General features: G+C 36.4%; 2 protein-coding genes and 1 long non-coding RNA gene across 7 annotated transcripts; 1 reads left to right on the top strand and 2 right to left on the bottom strand.

Annotated features, from left to right (window-relative positions):
- Positions 1-5,194: 5,194 nt before the first annotated feature.
- On the bottom strand, positions 5,195-8,301 carry LOC125196889. 2 transcript variants are annotated; one of them, XR_007171958.1, is made up of 4 exons: positions 8,177-8,301; positions 8,036-8,102; positions 7,006-7,069; positions 5,195-5,655 (listed from the first exon to the last, which is right to left on the bottom strand). It is a non-coding gene; the product is annotated as an uncharacterized LOC125196889 (long non-coding RNA). The 2 variants fall into 2 exon arrangements; XR_007171957.1 differs by lacking the exon at positions 5,195-5,655 and adding an exon at positions 6,288-6,551.
- Positions 8,302-8,718: 417 nt separating this feature from the next.
- Positions 8,719-10,305, bottom strand: LOC125194976 (protein FAR1-RELATED SEQUENCE 5-like). The gene is made up of 4 exons (XM_048093186.1): positions 10,161-10,305; positions 9,646-10,006; positions 9,166-9,359; positions 8,719-9,077 (listed from the first exon to the last, which is right to left on the bottom strand). The coding sequence occupies exons 1-4, from the start codon at positions 10,303-10,305 to the stop codon at positions 8,719-8,721; spliced, it is 1,059 nt and encodes a 352-aa protein (XP_047949143.1).
- Positions 10,306-15,912: 5,607 nt separating this feature from the next.
- Positions 15,913-21,605, top strand: LOC125191994 (CCR4-NOT transcription complex subunit 11-like). 4 transcript variants are annotated; one of them, XM_048089444.1, is made up of 12 exons: positions 15,919-16,159; positions 16,581-16,688; positions 17,356-17,439; positions 17,671-17,724; positions 17,925-18,070; positions 18,197-18,347; positions 18,445-18,582; positions 20,213-20,284; positions 20,362-20,435; positions 20,534-20,675; positions 21,050-21,128; positions 21,232-21,605. In XM_048089444.1, the coding sequence occupies exons 1-12, from the start codon at positions 16,001-16,003 to the stop codon at positions 21,327-21,329; spliced, it is 1,305 nt and encodes a 434-aa protein (XP_047945401.1). In that variant the 5' UTR covers positions 15,919-16,000; the 3' UTR covers positions 21,330-21,605. The 4 variants fall into 4 exon arrangements, 3 of the variants coding, with proteins under 3 accessions (XP_047945402.1, XP_047945403.1, XP_047945401.1); XM_048089445.1 differs by lacking the exon at positions 21,232-21,605 and having other exon boundaries at positions 15,913-16,159; positions 20,534-20,737; XR_007171285.1 differs by lacking the exon at positions 20,534-20,675 and having other exon boundaries at positions 15,914-16,159.
- Positions 21,606-25,151: the final 3,546 nt, after the last annotated feature.

Below are 25,151 nucleotides of genomic sequence, written 5' to 3'. Positions count from 1 at the left end.
AGCGCCGGATAAACTTAGGAATCTCAATAGCTTTAAAATAATTTGTGATACAATGAGAAATGCAATGGGATTGAGAGAGGAAGGTGTGTAGCATGTTATAGAAAGTCAGAATACAATGACACAGGCTATAAACAAAGATGAAACTGATGATCCTGAATGGATTGATATCATGATTGAGCTAACTAAAGCTGCTGAGAGGACATATATACTGAAAAATAGGAATGAGTTCCTACCTTCACTCTGATACCTGAATATGACTACAGTCCTAATGAGAATGAAGATTTTAATCGGGAAAAGGATATGGAGAAGGAAAAAGATGATGAGGTGGAAAATGAGCAAGAGAAACAGAATGAAAGTGAAAAGGAAATGGCTAAAAAGCAGCTCGAAAAGAAAAGAAAATTTTTATTTATTTATTTATTTTTTTTATCAAACACCTTTACGGTGGAGGGTGAAGTAGGCCCCTCGTCCCCTTTATATCATCCAACGAAAGATTACATAAGACCATCTCAAAAGTGGACTGTCTTACAACCAGGCACCAACCATTACAAAACTAAACTTAATCAAAACATGGCCGAAACATCAGCAAACCTACGGCAGAAAGATTAAAGATTAGAATCGAAAATTTGGTAGTCCCCATTGATCCAGCCTGCACAGCGCTTTCACCCTCGCAGGGACCGAACTCCTTGTGTAAACGTTCATTCTTCCAGACCCCACACCCACACCAGCAAGGAAATCCGCCGCTTTATTTCCCTCTCTGAAAATATGAGTTACTTTCCAATTAACCTCATCCAGCTCTCTCCTGATCTTGGCGAATTCAGAGCAGACCGAAGCTGCCCCCAGCTGATCTGTCGCCAGCCATCGCGCCACGACCTCCGCATCGACCTCTATCCAAATCTGACTCCCATGTTGTTTAGCCATCAAGATGCCCAACAGCACCGCTGAAACTTCCGCCTCCAGACCCGAGCTACCCTCCAAACCTGCCGAGAACGCAGCCAAGATCTCTCCCTTGTGATCTCTCACCAAACCCCCTCCACCAGCACACTGCGTTGACTGCGAAAAGGCTCCATCAACATTGAGTTTGATCCAAGACTGCTCTGGAGGCCTCCACTGTACCCTCCCAACTTTCCTTCTTCGAACCTCGCGAACTGAGCTGTTCATAATATCCAGATCTGGGCAACAATCCCTCCACTGGTCAGGTCCTATCAACTTAGCTAAAGCCAAGTTCCTCACTTGAGAGATCACCCTCTTGATTATATTCTCTGCTTTGAACGTCGTATCTCTATGAACATTACCATTCCTTTCTGACCAGATGAACCAGAGGATAAAGCAAGGCACAACAACACAAAGGTGATGGCTCGACCCAACGCCCAGATGTCTTTGCCACCATCTAAATCTACGTTCCATGTTCTCACCTATCTCCTCAAACCGCGGCACCTGAGGGAACCAGCTCAAAGTGTTGCCAAACCCTTCGTGCCGCCTCTCCATTCACGAACAGATGCAGTCTAGATTCAACATGTGGCTTCATACAACACCTACACTTCGAAGCTAAATAGATCCCCCTCCACTGCATCTTTGTATCTACTGGAATTCTGTTGGCCAAAAGACGCCAAAGAAACATAGAAATCGACGGGCTGATACATTTATCCCAACTAAGCTCATATATCAATCGCTTCTCAGACCTATTTCTCACCAAGTCCCAGGCCGACGCTAAAGAAAAATTACCAGACCCACCCGGTAAGCTTCCACCTAGCCCTGTCCTTCATCCTCCTGTCAAAGGGAACTTGTAGAATCCTCTCAACCATCTCATTCGGCAGGCCCACCTCCTCTGCTAGAAGCCACAGTTCCATCTCGTTCCATTGATCTCCCTCCCATAAATCTTTTACTTTAAGCATCGGAAGGTCTGTTCCTGGACTGCACATATTTGCTAATGGGGAGTTTACCACCCAGGAGTCATGCCAGAAACTGATATCCCCATTTCCAATAACCCATCTAACCTGATCGCGACATAAACTAGCAAGCTTGAACATCCTCCTCCACATCGGGCTAAAACGATTGGACCGGTATGTCACCATAGGAACGGAAACTGAACAATACTTCTGATGCATATATTGTGCCCACAGGGACCCCTGTTCCCGAAACCTCCACCACATTTTAATGCTAAATGCCTCTACCGAATCTGCCAAGCTTCTAATACCCAAGCCTCCCTCATCCTTGGGAAGGCAGATCCGCTGCCATTTGATCCAGTGAGTCTTCCTTGAGGAATCACAAGACCCCCACAAAAAACGAGCTAACACTTGTTCAATCTGCATCAAAGCCCCTTTTGTAGGGTCTAATGCCTGAAATATGTGAATTGGTAGAGCTTCGAGCACACTTCTTATCAAGGTCAGCCGTCCTCCAAAGGATAAATGCCTATGGCTCCAGCTATGAATCCGAGCCGAAATCTTATGGCTGGTATCTCGGAAGGTATGGAGTTTGAAGCTGGGGCTCGGAGTGTTGTGGGGATGGAAGGGAGTGTTGGAGATAGTGCTGTTTCTGGAGTGTTGGGGTTTGACAGTGCTGTGGTGGTTTCTGGTGAAGAGGAGAGGTTGTCTGGAGGTGGGTCGGGTGAGGGAATTCCGGAGGGCGTTGTTGTGGATGTGGCGGGAGGAAAGGAGGTTAGGGATCTGGAGGAGAGCTGCTCCAAGAAAGCAGGGCAGAAGGAGCTGATTCAGGCAGGGTCCTCTCTGGACCTTGTGCTAGACATTGTGTCCTCACAACCCCTTCAGGAGATGGACTTTATTGGAGAACAAATTAGCCCGATTGCAATTGAGAGGGATGGGGGGAAGAAAGATTGCTTGATGGTGGAGCTAAATCAGGTGGAGGGAAGGGGGGAAGAGGGTGGCACTGAAATGGATGAGGAGTTTCCTGTGTTGAATAAAGAGAATTTGAAGTCTGTTAAGGAGAGGGAAAAAAATAGGGGGACAGGGAGAAAGAGGGGATAAAGGGGCCGAACTTTATGCTTAGGGGAAATATGGAGAGGAACAAAGTGGGGCACAAAGACTCTCAAGGCATTAGAATTGAAGGGAACAAAGGATCTGGAAGTATGAGTTATAAGGCATCTCTGGCAGATGGTGGATTTATGAGAGGAAACCTGCCAGTCAGCTTTGAACCAGAGAAGATCAGAAAGATGGGAGTAACGGGTGAGAGCTCTGGGCTCCCTTCAATCCATTTCTCGGGTATGGAAACTTCTTTCTTGGCTGAAAAGATGGGATATGCGGTGGTGGGTAAATTCTCTCATTCCATCCCTTCCTCACTTCATCTACAAAAGGCGTTTATGGGTATGAAATTCTTGGGCGAATTTTCATGGAAATATATAAATGCTAAACATGTTTTGGTTCAATTTCTCTTGATGATTATGCAAAGCTGCTAAGTGGACCTAATGGTATGCCTGTATGGTTTATTGATCGTCACCCCATGAGAGTTTTCAAGTGGACTCCGGACTTTGATCCTTTTTTTTAGTCGCCTATCGCAGCGGTGTGGTGTAACCTAATTGGACTTCCAATTCACTTGTTTGAAAAGTCAGCTTTGTTTGCAATTGGAAGCCTGCTGGGTGAGCCTTTGATGGTGGATTATGCGACGATTTCTTGGTCTAGATTGTCATTTTCCAGGTTATGTATTGAGATTGATATTTCCAAAACCCTAACTGGGGAGATCATCTTAGATTTACAGGGGAGGGAGGTAAGACAGATGGTAAAATGGGACCGCATCCCTCTATATTGCCAAGAGTGTAAACATGTGGGGCACTCTAGGGATGTTTGTTATGCGAATGGTCAAAGAGAGAAGCCTGCAAGAAGATTTTATAAGCCGGCTGCCGGTAATGGTTCTCGGGTTGGAGAGGTTGGGTTGGGTTCTAAGGGTGGGGAGTTGGGGCTGAGTACTGGGTTCAAGGGTCAGGAGTTGGAGGGGGTCTCTCTGAAGGAGGGTTTGGTGTCTACTGGGCTGATCTCTTCTAAGCCTAGTGGTGGGCAGGGATCTGAGTTTAGTGTGCAGGGGTCGCTGGAGAGGGAGGGAGGGGAGTTTCAGGTGCATAGTAAGAGGCGCGGGAGTCTGGGTAATGGGACGGGCCTGGTGGGGGGGGGGGACTAGAGCAGGGGCTAAGGGGATCCAGGGGGTTCGTTGGAGGAAAAAGGAGGTGGGGAGCCGCCTGGAAGCCCATCTGAAAATAGGTTCTCTGTGCTGAGTTCTTTAGCTATAGAACCGCATGAGGGCTCTTTTGGGGTTCTAGCAAGGGAGGCTCTAGCTCGGCCTCGCTACATGAAGATGTTGCCAAGCGGGGATTTTGATCCTGAAATTTACGAAGATGAAAAGGACTGGGGTTGTGAGGAGGAAATGGAGGGTGAAGCTAGGATTCTGATTGATCGAAATTTGGAGAAAAGAGGGGCTTCTACGGATTTGATAAAGTCTGTAGAGGTGGACCCTAGGATGAAGAAGGGAAGACTTGAGGGGGTAGCTTCACCTGCTGCTGTCTAAATGTCCCTAAACCTTTTGATCTGGAAGGCTTGGGGTGTTGCTAATACGAAGACCCAGAGCATCATCAAACGAATGGTCAAAGATAACAAGATTTCAGTATTGGCAATTATTGAGCCACTAATAAAACCGAAGCCGGATCTCTTTAGCAGGATCTTCGGTCTCCAGTTCAGGAGAAATAATTGTAATGGTCAGATTTGGATTTTTGCTGCAGAAGGAATAGAGGTGGATGGATGGGACGACTCAGAGCAGATCTTACATGCTCGGTTTGCGTCGCCTCTTTTACCGGCTTCCTTTTTTATTTCGGTAGCCTATGGAGAATTTAAACCCCCTGAATAGAGGTGGTGGTTGTAATAGTAACTTGTATGACTTGATAATAATGTTTTGTAATAGTGGTTTCGAATATAATCACCCAAGATTATCATTTTATTAGTCAGAAGTATCATTTTAGCAGCTTATATATCATTTTGTCAAGTTAAAATATCATTTTATCCGTTGAGAGTATCATTTTATCAGCTTATATGTCATTTTTTCCAACTTATGTATCATTTTATAAGGTTATTGTCATTTTATTTGCTGCGAGTATCATTTTTTCAAGTTAAAGTATCATTTTATCAATTTATAAACAAAAGAATCATTTTATGAACTGAAAGTAACATTTTGTTAACAAAAAAGTATCATGTTTATAAGCCCAAAGTATCATTTTATTAAACAAAAATATCATTTTACACCAAAAATACCTAAAGTATATCAAATGGCTTCAATCTGTCTTCTCATTGACTCTACCACAATTTCTTGAATCATGACGACCCAGCTCATGACATTTACCACGCCGTCGTAGAGACTTATTTGTTTTCCTTATTGCACTCTCCCTCTTTGCTACTCTGCCACTAGCTGATCCTTTGGTACTAACAACGTCTGGAGGATGTACGTCAATTACATCAGGTACTGTCATTCCATAAAAATCCTCAACCATCTTCTTCTTTTCAATGACGGAAGGTGCTCCACAATTTCCAAATATATGCTCTTCCAAATCATCAAGACCAACACTTAACAAAGACAAATGATCCATACTTCCCTCAAACTTTTGGACTAATTGATAAAAGTTGGAGAACAACTTTTTCTTCACTTCCTGCTTTTCATCCAAATCTGCAAGATAAAAGATAACATTATTACAATAAATACTATCATTTCTCTGACTGAAGAATAGTATTTTTACAAATAAGGTTAAAAATGGAGCACATGTTCAAATGGTTGTTGTTCCTAAGATGGTAGACCATGGGCTGCCTTTAGTAAAGAGTTCTTCAACCACCTTCGACCAAAATATTTCTCAGGAATGAGATTAGCATACTTATTCTTCAACAAACAAAATATATGACAACATAACAAACCAATTCTGGAAAACTTCTTACAACTACAGTCGAATGTGTCTTGCTTACAATCATACTTAACATCCCATGTTCTACCATATTGGTCCTTAACCTGTTGCATCTTGATGTTATCCTCAACAGTTATAGAAACAATCTCACATACCGTACTTATTTTCTAATGTACATGTTTGATAATAGAATCAGTGTAGATTGTAGATGCATGCTTCTCAATAGGCAATTGGGTTGACAAATAAGGAATAGTTGAGTAATCCAAGTAGTTCAATCGTGAATTGGCATTCCTTTTGTCACGCCCGTATTTTCTAAGGATAGAAAACACGGTTGATCGCGACTAGGGGATGATTAAAGAAGCGGGGAAGAAAGGGGGAAACACACATCTTTGACCAAAATATCTAAATAATTGAAATAACTTAGAAAACAACATAGTATCATTTCAACAAAGTACCAATTCTAAGAAATAAAGACTAGAAAGTAGACAATTTTGAAAAGAGTTAGGTTCTCAATACTAAAACAATTTTAAAGAAAAGACACCTAGCGGAAGCGTTCAAGACACGGAAAATGCCGAGTATGAAGACACGACATATCCAACAATACTAAGCCAAACATAAATAATCCATGAATTCTGCTCAACATCCTCCACGCCCGTCGTCGCTCAATCTGCACATTAAGAAAACAAATATGCAGGGCTGAGTACTTGATGCACTCAGTGGACACATGCCAAATCAGTTTGTCAAGCCATACCGAGTGATCTTGGGGGTCTTAAATGAAAAGAACCCAAGTCACTAAAAGCATTTTCACATAATTTTCGGTTGCAACCATTTTCCATCCACATCACCATCACCATATCTGAACATACATGACAAGGAACGTGGCCACGAACCAAGTCACTAGACCGGCCAACTCCAATGAGATTGCGCACGATCTACTGGGTGTACACCAGTCCGAGCAGGGTTTGCGGCCCTACTGGGACCCGAATTCGTTAACAATACATGGCATAGCCACTTCAGATAGGTTCATTCAAATCCAAAACATGGCAAGACAAACATTTTTCACCTTCTTTCACATAGTAAAAATATTTAGAACATAGTCCTTATTTAAAACGAAAGCCCACCTCAATCGCTTAACTCCTCAAATCACTTTCCGTTTCCACCGCAAACAACGTGCACAAGTTTACCCTTTTCGAAATAACACGATATGCAAAATTAGACTTTGCAAGGTAAATTAAATTAAAATGATGCATGCATCCTATGTGTGTGTGTTCTGCCTGTCCTTTATTCCTTCGTAGAGAAGCTCCTTATTAAACTCAGTCCACGGATAGAATTGGAAATAAAGAGAAACCAGATTCATCAATTACATACTATAGTCTCAGACATCACTTAATCTTTCGATCATCACTAAACTGAAATAAATCAAGTATGTAAATTCCCATAAATTCCACTTATGCAAACTTAATTGGTCAACCTATAAAGAAAGAATAAGAATATGCAATTTAATATACTCCAAGCACCACACGTAAATACTCCCTTCCCAACACATATCTATATTTAACTAAAGGCCCAAAATTTGTAAGTAAATTAAATGAACTAAAATATACTCCCTGCCATCATCAACGTATCTCTCTCCCTTTACATTCCAAACACTGCAACTCTCTCTCTCTCCAAATCTCCACCCAAAAATTAGAACCATTCATCTCTTCTTCCTCTCTTTTCTAAAACACTCCACAGAAACACAAATCTCGGCTCCCACCATCTCTCTCTCTCGTTCGTTGCTGTACCAGCAACAGCCGCTGCCAACACGCTGTCTCCGTCGCCGCCGCTGTCCGCCACCGCTCCCGGCGTTCAGCTCCTCCGTGGCAGCGCCGGTTCACACGACAGACAAGTCCCTCTCCCCGTTTCCCCAAAACTTAAACCTTTTATTAATTTCTAATTGTTCGATTCACACATTGTTTTGGGCAGGCAAGCGAATTTTAAAAATTTAGATTGAAGAGAAAACAAGAGGGCAACTTCTACTGGTATTAAAGATTGAAACTTTATCAAGAAAAATCATTCAACAGTTTCAGAAATTCTATTTGGTGGACTACCGTGAATGTATGGAACTATGAAGTATGTCATGGAATAAAAGCTGGAGATTAGAGGCTATACCTTCGAAGAGAGAAAATCTAGTCGCAGGGAGGATTGATTTCACGGTAAGTCTCGGTTCTCCTCTCAACTGTGATATCAAGAAATTATGCTATAGAACAGTGTAGGAAGATTTTTGTATACAAAGGAATGAGGAGAAATTACCTTTGATGGGAGGAAGAAGATAACGGCAGACAGCAGAATGAGAGATTGGGATGGTGGAATTAAAGAATATACTCCATATAGGAAGTAGTTGGAGATTTTTCAGATTGGTGAAAATATGGAGAAAAGAACGTGTGGGAGAAGTTGGGGATATATATATGTTTGACCAAATATTTGATAAATATTTGACTGCAGAGTTGAAGTTAAGAAATTAATTTTGTTGGGCTTCTCAAAAACTGGTCCCAACTAAAAGAAATAAAATGGCTAGAACTAGATAACAGTTATACGCCCAAATATTTAATTTAGAAAATTGATTAAATTGTGATGTTTAATTTAGTACTTTGGTATTATTCCAAATACTTGTAAATGAACGCCCAAATTTTCCCATCGACGAAACGCACATCATTCTCATCGACTACTTACACCACACGATTAACCAGCAACAATTCAAGCATTCACTATTCCGCAACCAATCAAAACAAAGACGGTATTTTACTCAAGGTCTATCACTCACTCGTTTTCAAAATAAAATCTTAACGTAAAAGCTAATAATAAAGGCGGGTGTTACACCTTTGATCTCCCACAGCATAATTAAAGAAATTGATGAACTGTACAAGATTTGCACGTGGCTTTGTGTAGTTTTTAAAAAAGCTATTCTCCGATTCGGACATCGATGTAGTCCCAAGAAGCGACCCCATGGGAAAATTTCGAAAATAAGCAGGAACCCAAAATTCTCTATCTTCAAACATTGATCCAAACCAGTTCACGTCTTCTAATCCATACCGTTCCATTATATCATTCCATATTATATCAAACTCATCAGGCTCTAACAAATCAGACCAAACACATGCATTCAACTCTTTCTTGAAATCTTCATTACCAAGTAAAGATTTGGGCAACTTATCTGACACATTAACCATGATATGCCACATACACCATCGGTGCCTTGTTTGATCCCCCAATCTTGACCAATCATATGAACTGGTCTCTACCTTCACCAGCAAGTTTGATCCCCCAATCTTGATCAGTGATAATCAATTTGGGTGCTACCCCCATGCATCGAACAAAACAGCCAAACAACCAAGAATAGGAGTCTCTACCTTCACTTGATAACAAGCCAGCTCCAAATGTAACTGGTCTAGAATGGTTATCTTTTCCAGTGAATGGAGCAAAAATCATGCAATACCTTCAGAATATAACATAAAAATGAATTATATTTTCATGCATATAGAAAAGTATCATTTTATCAGCCAAAAATATCATTTTATCAACTGAAATATAATTTAATCAACAAAAAGTATCATTTTATCAACTGAAATATAATTTAATCAACAAAAAGTATCATTTTATGTCTTTTAGCAACAAAAGTAATATACATGTTAGTGTTGTATGTTGAGTCAAATGAAATTACATCTCCAAACATATGATAATTTCGTCTTGAAATAGCATCAGCCCAGAAGAGTCTAGTTAACTTTCCATGAGATCCTATCTCAATTTCATAATAGAAGGCATCAGATGATTCCTTTTGAGAACGCATATAATCAAAAATCATTTGAGCATCTGAACCATCAATATTGGACATAATATCACGATAACCATTTCTAATATCAATAATATCACATCCAACATTTTCAGGTCCACCCATTATCTCATTCAAAAGTTTGAATATGAGAGTGGGACCAATATTACACCTGCCACAATCCTCCATAAACCTCCGATGGATAGGATCCAGATTGCGATTGGCCATCATAAAATGTCTATGCTCATCCGCAACCATTAAGTGATTATGATACTCAACAAACTGATAAACCTCATATCCTATGCTCATGCCATCTGAAAAATATCTCAAGTTGAGCTTAGCAAGACATTCACACCTAAATGACCGACACCTACGCTTCTTAACAGTCAGTTGATTGGGATGCATGACCAGGTATAAAATTCTTAGAGCCTTGTCTGCTGCAAGCCAAATACTGCCACTTAGTAATACCTTGAACTGATTTGTTGCTCATTTTACGAATGCCAAAACCAACTGAACGAGCATAATGTTCATAGAAATCAACTGCTTCTACTAATGTATTGAATTTCATACCAATCATTGGCTTCAAAGCATCATCACAAATAGGAATGTACATACATACAAATCAGTAAAAGTATCATTTTATCAGAGTATCATTTTATCAGAGTATCATTTTATCCGACAAAACTATCATGTTATGCAGTAAACCTAACATTTATAAGCCAAAAGTATCATCTTAACACATAATCGGCAATACATAATATAAATAAGAATTTCAGTACATCAGAAACATAAACCAATCGACAACTAATATTAATCTAAAATCAAATTCAATACATGAGGCAAAACAATCAATAAATTAAAATATGAACACAATCTATAAGCTAAATAATAGATAATGATTGCTACCTTCGTTATTTGCTACAGACTCCATCGAAGCAAATTCTGACAGCAATTGAAGAGGTAATCAATGAAAATAAAAACGCAAAATTGAAAACATCTTCCCGATCACAATTATGCGAGAAATATGGAAACAAAATCTGGAGACTATGGAATAATGAACCAAATCGAAGAAAATCTGGAGATGTTGAAATAAAATAGGCGAGAAATATGGAAGATGAAGATGAGAGAATCGATCTGTTAGAAAGTGAGAGAATTGAGTTCAAACATAATGAAAGAGTGATACGAGTTTGGAGTAAAATTCAGAAATTAAATGAGGAAATTACATTTTTACCCCCCTGCGCCTTTTTTATGAAGTAAATCTAAGTTTGAATCTCAACCACAAGATTATCAAATATGTGTGGTCCAGATTTGGTTATAGAGTTATTATGTGATTTGGGGGTTATCATATGATCACATCCATATATATATATATATATATATATATATAAAACTGTATATATATATATAGAGTTTCGATTTATGTAAAACTCATTCTTAATACAAAAATACAGAACCAAGCATACATATGTCATTTTAGGTCATCGTAAGCTTATTTTTATGTCATTATAATAAGCATGACATAAAATGATCTTAACATGACCTCAAACCCAAATTTTATAATATGACCTAAAACTGCTTTATAATGACCCACTGTGTTTTTCTTTAATTATTGACCATTAGATTGAAAAATCTCATGGTTAGGATTTGGTCTGGATTTTGTATTGAGATGCATTTTTGTATTGATCATTTTCCTAATTGAGAATTGAGATGCAATCTCAGCCACTCATCCAGAATATTTGTGAAATGTCAACAACATGTAGTTTATGTCAACAGAGGGGCATAATTGTAATTTTATTTATTTATTTTTTAATTTTTTTAATTTTTTTTTAATTTTTTTTAATTTTTTTTTCAACTACATATAAAATTCATGTCAACTACACATCAAATGTCAACAACTTTATTCAATAAATACTATTTGACATGAATTGTACATGTAGTTGACATTATATTGTGTAGTTAACATGAATTGTATATGTAGTTGACATGGATTGTACACATAGTTGACATTATATGTGTGTAGTTGACATGAATTGTAGTGTGTGGTTGACATGGATTGTACACATAGTTGACACTACATGTGTAGTTGACATGAATTGTATATGTAGTTGAAAAATAAAAATTTAAAAATTTTAAAAAAAATTTAAAAAAAAAATTTAAAATTAAAAAAATTAAAAAAAAATTAAAAAAAATTAAAAATATTAAAAAAAAATAATTTAAAAAATTTTAAGAAAAATTAATAAAAATTAAAAATTAAAAAAAATATTTATTGAATAAAATTTATTATGATATTACCATTCTGCCCTTTCATAATTAATTAATCTAAAGATATTTTCCATGTGAAAAAATCTGGACCACTCATTTAATAAAAATGAGTGGCTGATATTGCATCTCATTTCTCAATTAGCATAAAAAATCTCAATTGATCACAACCCTATATATATATATATATATATATATATATATATATATATATGTTGAGTGTTATATTGCTAACTCAACTTAATTGATAACTAAAACTAAATAATAGCCATTAGATATTCAAATTAAGAGTTTAGATCATTAACTCCGAAATATCAATACGATCTATAAAAAACGTGAATAAGGGTATTAAGGTCAATTTACAACAAATTAGTTGTAACTAACTTTTAAAAAATATCCCATAAATTTAAAACATATATAACTTTCTCGGTTTAAATTATTTTTTCGCACAACATATATCAAATTAAAGATAATTTCACGAGGATTCTAACGAGATCTTACTTGCATATGTTCCGACGTCAAAATTTAAAAAAAAAAATCGATTTTTTTAATTTTTTCGTACAACTCAAATGTCAATATAGTATATAAAATATGTTAATATAATACATGTCCAATGTCAATATAAGCAATATGTTAACATTCTCAAATCATTGTGTTGATATTTTCAAACACTATATTGACATTTTCATCCAAAACCCTAATTTGGTAGTTTTTTTTATCTTTTTTTATTTAATTAATAAAAATAAAAATTACACGTGGCAAATTGTAGACCAAAGTTTTCTAAAATCCTATGATCTTAAATTAATTGTAGTTAACAATTAAATGATTAGTTAGCAATAGATCACTCCATTGTGTACAAAACTATATTACTTTCGCATAATTTATTAAAACATCATTTTGATATATATATAAATGATAATTTAATAATTAATAGTAATAAAAATATCACACGTATATCCGTTTACTCCCTCCGTCCCACTTTAGGAGTCTCGGTTGAGTTCGGCACGAGTTTTCAGAAATGTAAAGGAAAGTTGGTGAAATAAAATAGTGGAATGTGGGTCCTATTTTTTTATATTAGTATTATAATAAAATGTGAGTGGATAAAGGTTAGTGGAATATGAAACATAATACCATTTATAGAATATTCGAACCGGGACTCTTAAAGTGGGACACCCCAAAATGGTAAACCGGGACTCCTAAAGTGGGACGGAGGGAGTTATACCTTACTCTCACCACCACTACTTCATTCTTCTCACCCCTCCAAGATGTTGCACCATCTCCGACGGTAGTGAGAGCCTCGATCCACGACCATCTGTAGAGCCAGCACAAATGCGCCTTTAACTGCCGGTGTATACATCATATCCGTGCTCCACTCTCCTCGACATTGTAAAATATGGAAGGGGAATGATTAAGTGGAGGCTAAAAATCAATATAGCAACATAACTTTTGGCTGTAGAATTTTCTCAAGTAGCTATTTTTTGTGATTCTACCATAATATGTCAAATTAGTGAGGATTTAGTTTTCTGAAAAATTTCGTTCTATGAGATTTTTTTTTTCATTTTTCTTGATTTTCTAGGTTAGTTTAGTTTCAATTTGAATTCAGTTTTAATTTGATGTTCTTGGTTATTTGGTTTAAAATTAGATTCAGTTTGGTTTAAGTGTTCTTGACTTTGTATGTTCTTGGTTATTTTGTTAGGCATTTAGATTCAGTTTATTCATTATTTATAATTTTGATCCTATTTAATTATGATGTTTTAGTTAATTTAATTTTAATTTAGGTTCAATTTTCTTAAATTTGGATGTTTGTTTAAACATATGTAATCAATGAGGACAATTTTATCTTTTCAACTCTTATTTAAATAGAAACCCTAAATTATATCGAATGCCAAACAACACAACAAAAATTTACATTTTACATTAATTTAAACTATTTAGCACGAAAATTCTATCTCATTATAACTATCTTGTTATATCCAAACTATCAAACCAAATGGGTATTTAATGAATAAACAACTACTCCTTCTCTCCGGCATTAGGAATCCCATTTTATGGTGGCACGGATTTTAAGAAATGTAAAAAAAAAGTGAGTGGAAAAAAGTTAGTGGAATGAGGGTCCCACTTGTATATACTCCCTCAGTCACATGTTCCTCACACTTTTCATTTTAGGCTGTAAATTTAGGATTGATTTTTTAGTATAATTAAATTAGAATTTTAAGTGTAACGAGACATCACTTAATAAAGGAGCTCTTAACTTAAACTAACATATTATGCATTAATTCTAACTTAAACTATAAATAGTGTAAGGAGTTTGTGACGAGCCGAAAAGCAACAGTGCAACTAACATGAGACGGAGGGAGTATTACTTTTAAATGAAATGTGAGTGGAATATGATAGTGAAAGGCAGACCGTATTATCATATATGGTAAAAGTGAACCAAGACTCCTATTCACGGACGGACTAAAATGAAAAAACGGGACTCCTATTCGCGGACGGAGAGAGTATCAACCAATGGACAACTTTCCCACCAAAAAGGGCATAATAGTGATTTCACCCAACTGGTCCTTTATATTAGTATAGACTATAGATATAGATATTACTCACATACCAAAGAGCCTACATTACAATCAAAATAAAGACATTTTAAATTTTTTATGCTTAATCACAACAAGTAGAGGAGGGATGAGACTTAGACCAAGCTTATGGTAAACTTTGCATAAAGTATGCTCTAAGAGCTTATCATCATATTACGTTATACACTATGAGAGTGAGCGATTAACACGCTTCCCAACAATACTCGTGAGCGCATGATTTCAATGTGATCAACGAACTAGTAAGGAAAGTGCATTGATATGTCTTGCTTGATTTGATTTGTGTTCTGTTATGCTAAAATGTATCTTTTCCATGATTTGAGGCAACTAAGAAGTCTAGTCCTTATGCATCCGCATTTCTTATTTCTGTTTCTTTCTTGTTTTGTTTTAAGGATATTATTTGGTCGGTAGTGAGTGCCAAATTTGCATTACATGTCTGTTTATTGCATGTGTTATACATTTTGATACTTTGGCATGTTTTATGAGAAATGTACAAAATAAAGCTAAAAAATGGACAGAAAAGGGGCAAATTCTGGAAACTAGATGCAGCAACCTTAGTTAGAGCCCATTTATACGTACATTTAAAGCTTTGAGGATGATTTTGAGAGGAGAGAAAGTGATTATTTATAACTAGCATATATCTACAATAGTCTAGCCAAAAACTCCTCCTGACACATCATCATGCCCTTCCCACAGCCTAGCCACTGCTCTAGCCAAGTAACAGCCTAGCAATAGGCTAGCAATAGCCTAACCAATGCCCTAGCCCATTGGCTAGGCTATTGCTAGCCTATTTTGCCATTTTCGTCCGCCCTCCAATAAACGTCCCTTTTTGCCATTTTCGTCCGTCCACCAATAAATGTCTCATTTTCTTTTTTACTACATTTGGTAATGAACCCCGCATTCCACTAACTTTATTTCACTCAGGTTTTATTATAAAACCAATATATAAAAGTAGGACCTACATTTCACTAATCATTTACATTCACTTTACAATACATTTCCTAAAACTCGTTCTCGGTCAAACATAACCTTATATTGGTGGACGGAGTGAGTAATTTGAATTAATACGCCCTCTATTCTATAGTAGTGAAGATATTTCTTTTCGGCATACGATTTAAGAAAAATTGTAGTATTAAGTAAATGAAGAATAAAGTAAGAAATGAAAAATGTAGAATTTATGAAGTAAAAGAGACAAATATGTCGACTTGTGTTAGAAAAAGAAATGACTTCTCTATAATGGAACTTATTAAAATGGCAAATGACTACACCATTGCAAAACTGAAGGAGTAGTTTGTAGTCCGATTAACTCGTTTAATTAACCCGAAATCCGATCATTTAAGGTTAAAATTGAAAATTTCACCCAAAACCTGCTTAGCTGGACAGATTGCCTCTCTAGTTATTAGTGTCCCGTGCAAAATGTAAATCATCAGCTCCCCTCTCTCTGACTTGGATTCACTGAAAATGTTGGGCTTTGAAGACTGTGGTAAGCTGCTCCGGCTGCTCAGCGCCGGCGAAGACAAGACCGTCGAAGAAATCGTGGCGGAATTCAACTCCAAATTCCCTCGCTCTCTGCATTTTTATGCCTGCTCCGCCCTCGACTTCCTCACTACTGACCCCAAGGTTAGGGTTTTTCTACCTCTCGCTTTGATTTTTTTTCAATTCTTTCGTTGCTACTGTTCTATGTTAATTTGACATTGATTGAATTGATTATAGTGTATATTTGGCCGCTTGATTCTAAAATTCGCTATACGCCGAAATAATTTGTAGAATTGGATCAGCATTTGGAGTTCTTATTTGCGAATAGGATTAAGTTTTTCTGACTAGTTTGCAAGTTAGAACTGATCCAATGGAAAGCGTAGTTTTTCAGCAAGCCATGGAGTAGGCGAATTCTGAGTGAATTAAGCCTCTCGTCTTTTTTATTTGTGTATGAACTATAACTTTTAATTTCCCTTTGCCTTTTGCCTATGAGTGGCACAAATATGTGTTTTATGATTGAAACATTGTGGAATGTAAGCTAAAGTTTCAAGTCGTATTGCTGCAGGAGAAACTTCTAAATCCAACTCAGCGGTTAATTGCGTTTGCAATCATTCATCAAGCATATTCATCACAGCAGCCTTCCTCAAACCCTTTCATTTCCAAGCTTGTTGGTGTAAGTTTAGCATATCAGTTTGCATAAATCTTTCAGGTTTTGTTTTCACATAATGATAATCTGTGGTAATGATGATTCTTTGTCATTACTCACTTTCAGTAATTGTGTAGAGGTGTCTAATGCTTTATACACATATTCCACTGGAAAATATTGTTTTCACTGCAAGATGAGACTTTTCTTATCACAATTTTCAGAGCACCATTTCTCGTAGCCCTTCTACATTTGTGAAAGACTGAAAGTTTGCTCTTTGCAGCTTATAAATTCCCAGTTTTCAATACTTTGATCACATAAATAGTGTTCCAAGTGCATTTAATGTTTAATTTCTGTATAAAATTAACTTGGCCACAGCTTAATGTTAAATCAACTTTTAGCAAATCTTCACAATTTTACCTTATACTACTAAGCTAATGGAATACTTTTTATTTGTTTGTCGATGAAGTTCTGTTTTAAGCACCAGTTGTAGTTTTGCTTAACAGTGACAGTGTTATCAATTTGCTTAACAATAGCTGCTCAAAACCAGGAGATATTTTTTAGAAGAATACATAATTCATATGTTCGTTATCGAAAGTCTCATCAGCTGAAAGTTATTAGTGCTTACACATTACCTCCCCATAGTCCCATAAAAGCACCAGTTGTAGTTTTGCTTAACAGTGTTATCAATTTGCAGGCAGCATGTGATGACGTAGCTGAAAAGTATGAAAGGGCATTTGTTCTTCTCTTGTTGAGCTCCACCAGTGTCAATGGCAGAGAGGTTCTTCAGTTATTTCTCTTTCTGTAGTTCCAACCTTGTCATGCTTGTCAGTTTTGCCATTTTTTATCTTTGTTTAGCTGTTTCCCACTTTAATGAGAAAGTCATGCCATACTTGCATCGGGAAAGGGGCCCCTCCTACGAAACGTCAAGTTAACATGCATTTAAGAGTATATATTTTACTTGCTAAGTTGTTTGTGTATCCACTTTCTGATTGTTATTGCTTCTGTGCAGTTTCTCAAGCAATCTGCGGCAGATTACATAAATAACTTTGATCTTTCATCTCATGTAAGTGTAGATGAATTTGATTTTCCAGTCCACACAAATAAATATTGCTTGTAGCCAACTATTGCCACCTATGCTAATTAGTAGCAGATATTCATTAAAAAAAAAAACTATTGCCACCTATGCTGAGAAAATATAGTTTTATACGCATTTTTTGTCTCTTTCTTTACCACATCCTTTATACATTTCGGTTGAACTTCCAGACCTTTCCTCAACGTGAGCAGTTGCAGCAACAATATTTTAGCAAAGTTCAGCCAGAGCCATTTAAATGCTTGTTAAAGGACAACTCTGTGAAAAATATAGTGCCTGATCCTGATGTGCCCCGTGGATGTGATAGTAATTCATCTGAGTACGACTCTTACTAGTGACTTCGTGTGATTTTACAGTGATATTCTTCACAAGAGCTCACTTCCTTCACATGATTGTTTTGAATTAAATGTTTTTCTCTGTCTTGGTATTGGAATTCACATCTCAGGTTTGATCCACAGCCTGGAGTTACTTCTAAAATTGGATCTGGGAATAAAGAAGAAACTATAGTCGGGTTGTTGTCCTCTCTTTCACTAGATGGATTAGGTCCACAATGGATAAGGCCGCTCCCTCCAAGGCTTCCAGTAATGGATGGAGAGGTAATGTGTAAGCACTAATAACTTTCAGCTGATGAGACTTTCGAACGAACGTATGAATTATGTATTCTTCTAAAAAATATCTCCTGGTTTTGAGCAGCTATTGTGGCTGAACCCGGATATGACCCATGAGCTTTTATGGGACTATGGGATGTGTGCTGATACTAGTAGAGGAGCTGCTGTAAAAGATTTAATTTCAAAAGCTTTGAAGGGGCCACTTGTTCCTGTGCAACAAGAGGTACTATGATTTTAAAGGTCCATCCCTAAAAAGTTTCGGCTATGTATTTCATCTCAGGTGTTAAATCATGATGAATGTTTTGAAAAAATGAAGCTCCTAACCTTGAGCATGGCTGTATGTGTGCAATAGTTTTGTTGAATTACATCTGGCCTTTGGGTAACGAAACCTTGTTCTTGATATTATGCACAAACATATCAGAACTAATATAAGTATCTTGAGCTGAGGTATAAGTAAGGGTGCATCTTTATTCTGTGAAAAACAACTTACAGTCTTGCGGAGTATCATATGGAGTATCTTTTTTGGAAGCAAATTTCTTGCAAAATTAGCCAAATATCTGGATTATTGTCTTTTATTGCCAAATACTGCAATGCCTTCGACAATTCGGATATAATTGTTTTTGTTGTTATATTAAGTACAATTATTTTGTGGTTTGTTCATGATTTATGTTAGGCCATTTAATTTTGAAGGTACTAGTATGGTAGTTATTCTTTTTGTCACATAAATATGTTAGCAAGTGTTCACTTAGTTATGCAGAAGTGTCACAAACACTGTTCTTTCGTTATTTCAAACACCTAGATAAATATACTGGTTTACTTTGTTATAGGAAGTTGTGATTAACATTTATACAAATCAGGGATTGAATATAGAGTTGGATTTGAAGAGATAGAGTTCTTATTTAGGAAGATCTTTAATTATGTTTATCTTTTCGAAAATTAGTTGGATTAGGCTACCTTTATCTTTAAAAATTATTTAGGTTATCTTTATCTTTTCTTTTCCTAGTTAAAGTAGGAGGCTCATAGTCGTGTTAAGATGATAACTAGCTTAATTTAGTAACTTCTCATTACATTAAAAATGTGAACACAGTAACATTAGTATGTCAACACAAATATGGATTGACATACTTATGTGTTTATGTCTTTGTATTGACATCTATATTTAAATGTCAACACAAAGACACATGTCAATCTAAATTTGTGTTGACATGCTAATGGCATTGTGTTGACATATTTAGTATAATGAGTTGATTAGTTATCAAAGTTATCAAATTAAGCTTGTTATCATTTGATTACACTCCAGGAGTCTCAAGTGTGTATAGCCCTAGAAGTTGAAGGGGAGATATAGCTTAAAATAGTACTCCCTCCGTCCACGAAAAATAGGACACACTGTGTCATTCACGGGTTTTAATGTGGAATTGGTAAAGTAAGAGAGAAGGGAAAAAAGTAAGGGAGAAGTAGTGTTACTGGAATGTGGGGTCCATATTATTAGTAAGAGAGAAGGGAAAAAAGTGAGAAGGGAAAAAAGTAAGAGAGAAGTTGTTGAAAACTTTCCTTTTTTAAATGTGCTCTATTTTTTCTGGACAGCCAAAAATTGCAAATGTGCCCTATTTTTCGTGGACGGAGGGGAGGGAGAGTATTTTTTTGGCAAAGGTCAAGCTCTTGCAAGAGGAGAATTTTATTATTAATTCATAGTAATTTTCCACTATCTTTATCAGCAAGATTGTGTGAGTTTTCTGTCTTATCTGAATATATTATTGTGCGAGTCACAATAGATCAGTCACAAAGTTGACGAAGCGCTCTCCTAACAACCATTGGGTTGTTTAAATGTGCCTAATATATGTTTTTTCCTTTAGCAAGTGCTGGCGGAGTTGACAAATGACCCGAAGCTTGTATATCACTGTGGACTAACACCCAAAAAGCTCCCGGTATGTCATTTAAGGGTGTTATTTCCGAGTGCAAACATGGTTCCTGTGTATTAATTGTACTCCAACACTTTCTCCAGGACCTAGTGGAAAATAATCCCATGATTGCTGTCGAAGTGCTGATTAAGTTGGTGAATTCATCTGAAATTAAGGAGTATGATATTGCTCATTACTTTTGATAGAGAGTTGAGTATTATTTTGGCTTACAGTGCTTACAACTTTCTTTGAAATTTCTCTTTCCCTACTGTTCAGATATTTTACAGTTCTTGTAAATATGGAGATGAGTCTTCATTCCATGGAAGTTGTAAATAGGCTGACTACTACAATTGAACTTCCTACGATGTTCTTACACACTTATATTTCCAACTGTATAAGTGCTTGTCAGGGTATCAAGGTTCGTAGTTCATATCTCTTATTCCCTCCGTTCCGCGGTAGTTGAGTCATTTTGCCATTTCGGTACGTTCCATAGTAGTTGAGTCATTTCCTTTTATAGCAAAAGTCAACACATTTCTTATCTCTTACTTTACTCTCTCTTACTTTATTCTTTCTTCATCTCTCTACCCTTTTCACTTTCTACTTTATTCTTCCTTTATTTAACCCACTTAACACAATTTTTCTTAAATCCCGCGTTGAAAAGAAACGCCTCTACTGCTGTGGAACGGAGGGAGTACTGTTTTGTGTATTCTCTTCTCTTGAAATATACTTGACTGTTTACATCCCCTATTGCCGGGATCCCTAACTATTATTAGCAACTCATTTATCTTGCAGGATCGGTATATGCAGAACAGACTTGTAAGACTGGTTTGTGTTTTTCTGCAAAGTTTAATCCGAAACAAAATAATCAATGGTAAGCTGTTTGTTACATGATACTATGCATTCTCAGATGGCTTCACCGTTGGTACTCTAAGATAATGAAAACTTGCAAAATAAAATGGGTTGTGTTTTTGCAGTGAATGACATCTTTATCGAAGTGCAAGCGTTCTGCATCGAGTTCTCAAGGATCAGAGAAGCGGCAGGCTTATTTAGGCTTTTGAAGACCTTGGAGTAGATGTTGTATAGTGGCTTTCAGGATGTTTTAATGGACACTTAATTGAACGTAGCTGCTAATATTTTCTTTTAATTGACATAAGAAATTTGTTATGTGATCGATGATTGGAATTTGATCCTCTATAGGCTGACTCGACATTCAGCGGCCCAATGTACTTGCTCAGCATTGGCCTTTTGTGAGTGTATATCGGTGAGGGGGCCACGTACTATAATCAGTTCATATTTGTATTATTAGTATTTATAAGGGCAAATTGTCTAAAGGTATGAACTTTTAAAATAGTTTGTTTTTTTTTTTTGAACTTTAAATGTTGCATGAAAAGTCATGAATATTAATGGACTACATAAATTTCTCATACGAACTGACCCGATAGATTTTCAACACAAACTATCTTCATGGAGTGCCGGAGTTGTGACTTGGCAAAGCTTAACTAATTCTGATTATATCTTTTGCAATCTCGTATCTTGCACTTATCATAATTATACAAGTTGCTCAAAAAAATACAAATTGAATTCCACGAATCGAATTCAGCATACAAATTGATATAAAAAATACTCTCACATTCCCATAGAAATAGGTCATATTTCTTTTTTCATCTGTCCCATAGAAATAGTCTATATCTATTTATCACAACTTTTTTTCTCCTCTTTTACTTTAACATTTATGGGCCCCACCCCCTACTGCACATTTTCAACTACCTTTTCTCTTTATCTCTTATTTTACCAATTTACGCATTAAAACCCGTGTCAATCCTAAAGGGCCTATTTCTATGGGACGGAGGGAGTACAAATCAAATTCAACATAAAAGTAGCATTAATTCCACAATTCGAATTGTACCATAAATTTGTCATAGAATAAGTTTATGTCGGAAATCTATGGATTAGGTTGGATGAGAAATTTACACAGTCCGGTAAAGTCCATGACTTTTCATACAACATTTAAAGTTCTCGGGAAAAAACAAACTATTTGAAAGTTCATGGCTTTATAGACAATTTCCCAATTCTTAATCATATATAGATTCAGTTTTACAAATGGTCTCAGTTTTGATAGTATTATACAAGTAGGGATGTCAATTGGGGCATATTAAAGGATTTTGGGTTAGTCATATATGGTTTCTAGGGTAATTGGGTGTGGGTTAATCAGGTTAGAATTTTATCAGGTTGTGGATTTCGAATCCTAACATTATCAATTGGGTTTCAGGCTAGCCCACCGGTTTAATTGGTTTAAATACAAATATAGAAATTATTAAGTATATCTTTCAATCTTAATAATCAGTATCTATAATGAATTAGTATATACAAAAAATAAGTAAAATACGGAGTATGAACATATGGTAAGATTAAAATCTTAAATAGATACATATATACTCCATACGTTCCACCAAAGATGACTCATTTCCTTTTTTGGTTTGTCTCAGCCAAGATGACTCATTACTAAAAATAGAAACACATTTATCTCTACTTTGTTCTCCTCTCTTAATTTGTTCTCTTCACTTATCACATAAAAAAATACATAAGATCCTATGTAGCTCAAAGAATGAGTCATCTTTCTTTAGACAGAGGGAGTACCAATAGCAACTTCCCTACATAGTCACATCCCGAAATAGAAAGTTTTTCTCATATTTTAGGGAGTACCAATAGCAACTTCACTACATAGTCACATCCCGAAATAGAAAGTTTTTCTCATATTTTTAACACTAATATATCCACTTTTTCTTTTTGTCTCTCATACTTTACTCACATTTTCTCCTTCTCCCTCTGACTTTACCAATTCCGTATTAAAATCCGTGTCGTCCACCGATGCTACTATTTTTAATGGGTGGAGTATGCAAACAAAGTTCGAATATCAAGAATACGAAACATTTTGGTTTTGGGTCACCCTCGAGCAAAGCAATCGCAATGAAACCCTAATTTTGACCATAACCTTCCTTAAACATCTTCGCGCGATGGAACCCGAAATTCGACGACGTAGTGAATGGTGCCCAATCGACAGCTTACAGAGCCAGCCAATGAAACATCTAAAAAATGTAGTCAAACATTAGAGAGGTTATTGTCTGAAACTAAAGGTCTCAGTTTCGAGTCCTCCGTGGCTCGACATTTAAATTTAAATTTATTTACCTATCTAAAAAAAATATGCATAAAATCACCAATCTATCACATCACAAAATGAGAAAATAATTTCAAAATACTCCCTCCGTCCGCTCAAGACGTCCACATTTTCATTTTAGTTTGTCACACTCAAGATGGAAATAAATCTCTCTCTCATCATTAAAGTATTCTACTACTTTTTTTTTATCTCTACTAACCCCCACCTAACAACTCCTCCTAAAATCTCGTGTCACTCAAGATTATGGACATCTTGAATGCGAATGCGGGAGTACTACGTAACTAGGGGTGTCAATCGGGCCGGCCCAGCGGGTTTCGGGCCAACCATACTCGGGTTGCAGGTCAATCGGGTACGGGCTAATCAGGTTGTATTTTTTTGGGTTATAAAAGTTCAACCATAACACTAAAAGCTCGGGTATCGGGCTAGCCCAACAGGTTAATCGGGTTGCTGCCGATAAATTAACATGCGATCAATCCAAAAATAATGATAAGAATTAGTTATATCTATAAAATGTAAAACATTTAATTATGATAAATTTGAGACATATGCTTTAAGTCAAACATAAACATGATCAAATACTATTATTTGAGATTTGTGCAAAATAAAACAGTAATATATGTTGAGAAATTTTGAAGCATGTTTTAGAAATTTAAATATTATTTAGTGAATTTGAAGTTTCTAATTTATTTATCTATTAGTATTATATTAATAAAAAATTTATATATAATTTATATATTTAATTTAAATTAAAATTTATTATTTTTGTTATCTCTATTATAAAAATAATCAATGAAGTGTTGAATTAGAAGTCAAACAGATAGAACAATACAAATTTATCGAGTTTTCGTGTTTGACCCTAACCCTATAAATTTGGCGGGCTATTCGGGCCGGCCCACAGGTTGCGTACTGCATTGACATCCCTATATACGTAACAATTGAGAAACATAGCAGGCAATGCTATACACCCCGTGGGAGCCGATGATCTATATTTTTAAATAAAATACTCCCTCCGTTCTTTATTAATAGAGACGTTTCTTTTCGACATGGAGTTTAAAAATAGTGTGTTAAGTAGATGTTGAATAAAGTAAGAGAAAATAAAGTAAGAGTGATGAAAAGAGAATAAGGCAAGAGAGATAATCACTTTTTGCCAAAAGATAGAAATAACTCAATTAATTACGAATTTGTCAAAATAGTAAAATGACTCTGTTAACTTTGAAAAGTAGAGAAACACAATTTTAGCCAAAAAATACATATTATAAAAACAAAACCATTGTGTTTCTCAATTCTTTTTAATATATATATTAATGTAAATAAAAGCCATCACAATCCAAAAGAAAACACACAAAATTAAATTAGTAAAATTGTATCTAGAAAAAAAAAATTGGTTTTGAATTGTTTGCCTGATATTAGAGCATCCGCAATGGTCGGCTAGCGACGGCTAGCCGATTCTTCGGGCTGGCCGATCGGCTAGCCGAACCATTGGAGGCGGCAAGCGGCTAACCGGCGAGCCGATCGGCGTGGGCTGGCCGATTGGTGGGCGCTGGCCGATGCGCTAGCCGATCGGCTAGCCGCCATTGTGGCGGCCCGATCGGCCAGCGCCGATTTTTTTGTATTTTTTTTTACAAACCTATATAAACGCGATTTTCGTTTCATTTTCATTTGCACCACTTGTTTTAACGAGTTTTCTCTCTCTCTAACTTTCTGTACAAGAGCATCATC

The sequence above is a fragment of the Salvia hispanica genome, chromosome 6, assembly GCF_023119035.1.
Source record: "Salvia hispanica cultivar TCC Black 2014 chromosome 6, UniMelb_Shisp_WGS_1.0, whole genome shotgun sequence".
NCBI classification, from domain to species: Eukaryota; Viridiplantae; Streptophyta; class Magnoliopsida; order Lamiales; family Lamiaceae; genus Salvia; species Salvia hispanica.
The sequence above is the reverse complement of the archived record's forward strand: the minus strand, read 5'-3'. Positions and strand labels throughout refer to the sequence as shown.